The sequence below is a fragment of the Pteropus vampyrus genome, unplaced genomic scaffold (genome assembly GCF_000151845.1).
Source record: "Pteropus vampyrus isolate Shadow unplaced genomic scaffold, Pvam_2.0 Scaffold334, whole genome shotgun sequence".
Classification (NCBI taxonomy): Eukaryota; Metazoa; Chordata; class Mammalia; order Chiroptera; family Pteropodidae; genus Pteropus; species Pteropus vampyrus.
Genome location: NW_011889115.1, coordinates 1,084,543 through 1,090,336, shown reverse-complemented (window position 1 = coordinate 1,090,336; position 5,794 = coordinate 1,084,543). Strand labels below are relative to the sequence as shown.

The following is a 5,794-nucleotide window of genomic DNA, read 5'->3' as shown; positions in this document are numbered from 1 at the left end:
GATGACCCCACGAGTCCCCCCAAGGATCCAAACCCATAGCCATATCCTTACATATCACCCATTCATGCACAAGCTCTCAATGCTGATTCCAAATCAATGTAATTGCTCTTAAGTGATGGTTCCCAATCACAGTATGAAAGGATTAAATGGTTGATATTTCAGAAGTGAAAAATTAATTTAATGATTCACAAAGGAAAAGCACATTTTCTTACACGCTCACAGTTGCCCCAGATAGAGACAAGCCCTCATTTAAACCCAGCCTGATTGTTTCCACAAACAGAAAAAGATCACTAGGCTCTACAGTGTATCCTGGGGAAGAACCACGCCAATCCATTATCATTAAACAACACATTTATTGGCGTTGATACAGAGACTGACACAAGTCTTTTTTTTTAAGAGAAAAATTACAAGGTATTCAAGTTACGATTTTTAGATAAACTTTCTACATTTGAGACATCGGGTTGTAAAAGGTCAGTGTTACCCCACGTGACATTTGCTTATAAAGTTTAGAAGTTACTGGCTTTGCAGCTTTTCAGGATATGAGTGTCCTGGGTCTTACTCCTTTGGTGTCTGAGCTAACAGCTGCAGAGAGGCCTGTGGATACAGAACATATCCTGCTATCTATTCAAGTTATTAAATACTAGAAACACAAAAATTTTTTCCACAAGAAATTGTGTGATGAGACTGGACCACCTTCCACTTGGTAGAATTTATTCAAATGTACAATCGCCGAAGTCCGTGCCTACTGTCCAGGTGTAAGGCATGGACTTTGATAAATTCATAAGGTGCAGACCTCTGCCAATGACCACGACCCTCGGGTGGCAGGTTGGCTCAGTCTTGCGCGGTGGCTTTTGGGATGAGTGAATTACGAGTCAGTAGGCCTGCATGAAGGGCACAGCAGAAAGGTGAGTCACACGTGGGAATGCTCGCTAGGCTACGGAGACAAGAGCTGCTATTACAAGCCCAGTAATGAAGAGCACAGGCCAGTTAGAGAATGTTCAATGCAAATTAGAAGCTTCTGTAAACACAATCAGGCAGGATTAGAGAGGCAACGAGCGGTAACACTAAAAGCAAAAGAGCTTGTGCAATGAATTAGGGAGAGAAGAGTCAGGCTAGAGGTCTAGGGAAACACTGGATTTCAAACAACAGGGAAAAGTCACATGGGATGTTTCCAAAAGGGACCTAAGGCGACCGTGGGCAGGGTGCAGTGCCTGCAAGCACCACCAGGGGGCAGCACAAATTCCCTGGCTCTCCTGGGGCACCAGGAGGCCAGTCAGCACCACAAGCGGTGGGAGACCACAGCCCTGAGTAGTGGGACATGACCCTGTGCTCAGTTGCCCCACAGGGCATCCGCTTGGACGTTGGAGAGGCTGGTTGGCTGTGCTCCTCCTCATCAAATTATATCACCGTCTTCCTCCTCCACTCCTCAAATCCTTGAACCCTGTACATAATCCCAAATCCTTGATTAAGCTGAGAGACTCTGAATGCCTACAAAGGCCCCTTTGAAATTCAGCTCAGAGAACTGACTTTGGACATTTTCTCTGGTTCCTATGCTTCTGCCGTGACAGTCTCACTCCTACTCTGGTTTCGGGTTACACTCTGACCAGGTCACACCTGTGTCTTGCTTTGTGGACAAAACAGCCCCGTGGGATGTTGTGTGAACCATCTGTCCAGGTGTAAGGTATGGACTTTGATAAATTCCATCTAGTCAATGGCCCACTCTCTCAGGGGTGTAACGAGCTTGTGTTTGGAGGACTTGGGGAAGCTCTGCTCCCTGTCCCAGCCCCGCCTGCCTGGACTCTCCTAACATACTGAGCCGAGATCTCCAGGGAGTGGCTGGCTGAGGTAGCGGGACGCGGGCAGACTCGGCCTCTCCCCTTGGCTCAGCGTCCTCTTTCGCTCGCGGACCAGGGCCTTCTGGTGCCGCTTCATGCGCTCAAGCTGCTCCTCCGCAGTCATCCTGCCCCGCTGGTGGTCCCCTGAGTACAGGCGCTCCAAGGCACTCCTGGGTCTCTGAGGAGGAAGGGGTGAGAAATGGAGCAGCTGGGCGGGGAACGCAGAGGGCAGCCACCTGCTGGCTTCATTCCCATCCTTTGTCTCTTTCACACACACACATACACACTCATTCACTCGATCTAGTTGGGTTCCTCTCAGCCATAGAGAACCCATACTCTAAGCACATTCATGGACATGATACCCCAGCCCTCACAGGCTGTCTGGGCAGCAACCCATTCTGCAGATGCAGACACCAAGGCCTAGGCCCATCCACTCAGGTATACATGCAGCATATGATGAGGTGAGAACTCAGGATGCAGACTTCCTGGGCCCCCTCCTGTGAGCCTGACAGGCTGAGAAGAAAGACGTGTGGCGGGGGGCGGGGGGGGGCGGTGCTCAGGAAATGGAAAGGGTAGCATGATGCCCTTTTTGGTAGGCAGTGGGAAACACATCACTGAGCACATGGTGACAGGGACCCTGAGCTCAGGAGGGGCTGAGGTCACCTCAGAGGCCATCTCCAGGGCTCAGAGGATCACCAGTCATTATCCACCTTGGAGCCCTTCCCTCTGTGCATAATGGAGCAGTGAGCTCCTCCAACTTCTCAAGGCCACTCACAGGGAAGGTCATCTTGCTGCTTTCGGTATTCAGACCCCTCCGGAGGGTGACGTAGGGAGCAATGGTGGACGACTGCTGGAGCCTTGATGTGGACCCTGAGAGCCCTTTTGGAGGAAAGAGAAATGCAAGTGTATTTGTGGTGAGGTGGACAGGCCGATGGCCCCCTCCAATCACTTCCGCTCCTGTGAGGGGACCACAGGGCCCAACCAACAACCCACTCTTCTTCCTCGCCAGGGCCTGGAAGAGCGAGGCTCCAGGTAGAGGATGAGGGGCTAGCCCAGGGGTGTCCTCTGTCCCCTATAGGGGACAGTGTCCCTATAGATCTGTGGGCTACCTTAGTCTTCCTTCACACGCAGAAGACCGGGGCTGCTTGGTAGGTAGAAAGGATGGAGGGGTAGGAATGCCATCATCCCTTCTTTCTAATGAACTCACATGCATCCTGCATGACCCAGCTCAGATGTCCCACCTGTGTGAAGGTTTCTTAAACGCCCCTGGCAGAATCAGTTATCTCCCACATACCTGTCTAACTAGACTGCAAATTTAATAACGCCTGGTTGACTGAATGAATGAATGAGTAAATGAAGGGAAAGAAAGTGATGCCAAACATTTACTGAGCACTTACTATGTAACAGGGCAGTCACTGTGTATAGATTTTGTCCCACTGGCCCTACATAGCAAGCATTACTTAACTATTGTAGAGGTGCACAGTCTAAGGCTCAGAGAGGATAAGAGAAGCAGTGGCTGACCATGTGCTTCCCATGTCTGACTCTTATGGCTTTGAGGAATCGCCTCACCCTGGCTGGCTGGTGCCAAGGCTTGTGCTTTCTCCACTAGCAGTGATTCTCATCAGGGGTGGTCCCCAACTATTGGAAATAGGCATCCTGCTGACAGAAGACACCACTAGCATTTAGCATGTGGGAACGAGAATGATAAATTCTCTGCAATGCCCAGGGAATTCCAAGCAACAAAGAATTGTCCTGCCCAAAATGTCACCAATACTGCCATGGATAAACACCCCTAGGCCATACTAAATGAAAGGTTGTACCATAATGAATGAAAGCACAGTGTCAACGGTTGCTGTGGCCCCAACTCAGCAAAATCCAGAGCCCACGCCCTGCAGAGACACAGCAAGCCTTGACACTGTGGTGGTCTGGGAGTCATACAACCCCACAGGCGCCGGAACCATGGCTGTGTGTCCTTCTGCATCCACACCCAGCCAGTGGGAGAAAGCGCCTGACCACGGGGAACAGGTGAGAGGAACAGATGAGGGAGTGTGGTCCACCTGCTCAGGGGTTCCAGGAGGCCTCCCTTTAAGAAAACTTCTGAGAAAGAGTATGGCTCTGGGAAAAATGGGATATGGTGAGCCTAAGGGCCAGAGTCTGTTCCCACCTCCATCTTACAAGGATAGGGGAAGAGAGTAAGAATGAGGCCCAACTGAGAAAACTGTGTTTGTTTAAAGAAAGGATTTATTGAGTCTTAGAGTGACACAGAAGAGGAAATAACATTTTGAACGCCTGAGATGACCAAGCTGATGCAGTCACCAAACATCCCCACCTGCAGGGTACAGTGGCTCTGGAGCCAGAATACTGGGATTGGATTCTGGCTCCATCACTTATTAGCTAACTGGCAAATTACTTAATTTCTCTGAGCCCTAGTTTTCTTATCTCTAAAATGGGGATAATAATAGTACTTCCCTCATAGGATTATTATGAGTATTAACTAAGTGAATATAAAATGTTAAACACAACACAGTGCCAAGCTTTATAGTAATGGCTACTATCATTATTTCCAACACCAGATGTGATAAAGAGAAAGACAATCGGGATGTGGGCCATAGGAAGGAAGGATAGAGCCCAGCGCTCCCTGATGGCTGCTGCCCATGCTATGATCCAAAGCTGCACAGAAGAGTACAAGGTGCTGGATGAGGGTTGGGGAGCAGTGGTTGGTAGTGGTGGGGGTTCCCAGAAAGCCTGCATGGAGAGTGTTGCCTTACCTCTGCCTGGCAACGTCTGGTACCTGCTTTCAGGGCCCACGAGTCCCAGGGAAGTTGGGGCTGTGTCCCCACTGAAGGTCGCCAGCTCAGGCTCACTAACGTATGATCGGAGCTCCACCTGCAGGCAAAGTCTGAGGTGGTCATACCTGCCCAGCATCATGCCATCTCCCTCTCCCAGCCCACGATGGGGCAAACTCTAGGGTCTTCCCTGCTCACCCTCGAGTCCCCGTTCACACACTGCCCCTGCTCCCGGTCTCGCTTCCTCTCATCCGACTGCCGCTTGAGGCCCCTCACTGAGGTGTGCCGGATGATGGTGGCCTCCTTTGGCAGAGGTGGCACGGCCGGTGGCTGGTCCTCAGGGCTGTAGAGCTCAGGGAGTGGGGGCCTGGGAGGTGCCTCGTCTTCCTGCTCAGAAAAAGGACCATAATCAGTGTCCAGTGAGAGGGAGCTGGGGGCCCAAAGGGCCAGAACAGGACACCTCGGGCCTGCAGAGCATGACCACTTCAGCCCAAACATGCCAACATTTCCCCTGGCTGAGCTGTAAAGAAAGGGGATGGCTCTGATCCAACCCCATTCTTCTCTTGGATGCACACATTTTTCAAAGTCTTACTTATATATATTGTGTCCCCAGCTCCTGAACGTAGGTTTCCTGGGTCCAGGCCCTTATTCCACTTGTGGAGAGCACACCACGGAGGGAGCAGGCTGGCGACTCTGCACTTATTGGTAGGTCTATGACAGCGCAGCCCCGCCCTGCCTAAGAACAAACATCTGCCCCCTCCGCAGCTCTCAGACCGAGTCACTCACCGTCCCTGCACAGTCTTGGGATCCCTCTGGGCTCTCTGAGCAGCAGCAGTTCCCAACCCTGACAAGATCTCAGAATCGCCAATTTCTAAAAAGTCCCCCTGCCCAGAAAGATAAACACAAACACTACCATGGACTGAAGGGAATAGAATATCTGGAGACAGAGGGTGGGAGGGAGACATTTTATTGTTTTTTTTTTTTTAATATATCTTTTGATTTTGCACCCTTTGAGAGTATTATCTAATAAAAAAGTAAACAACATTAAATTCAAGAAAATAAGCCGATAAAAATGAAAGAACTATATAGCTACATGCAATAATGTGACTTAATTACATACACATAATATTGAAGAAAAGATGCAAGATACAAAAGAATAAACACAGTATTATA

At 50.0% G+C, this 5,794-nt stretch overlaps 1 protein-coding gene across 1 annotated transcript in view; it reads right to left on the bottom strand.

Moving 5' to 3' along the window:
• Positions 1 to 5,794, bottom strand: part of PLEKHA7 (pleckstrin homology domain containing A7) — a 125,390-nt gene that overhangs the window by 10,888 nt on the left and 108,708 nt on the right. Inside the window, exons 18-21 of the mRNA XM_023522143.1 lie at positions 4,820 to 5,008; positions 4,604 to 4,721; positions 2,611 to 2,714; positions 1,813 to 2,013 (exon numbers count right to left, since the gene is read on the bottom strand). Of these exons, the coding sequence (XP_023377911.1) occupies positions 1,813 to 2,013; positions 2,611 to 2,714; positions 4,604 to 4,721; positions 4,820 to 5,008 (612 nt within the window). The remainder of the gene's footprint in view (positions 1 to 1,812; positions 2,014 to 2,610; positions 2,715 to 4,603; positions 4,722 to 4,819; positions 5,009 to 5,794) is intronic.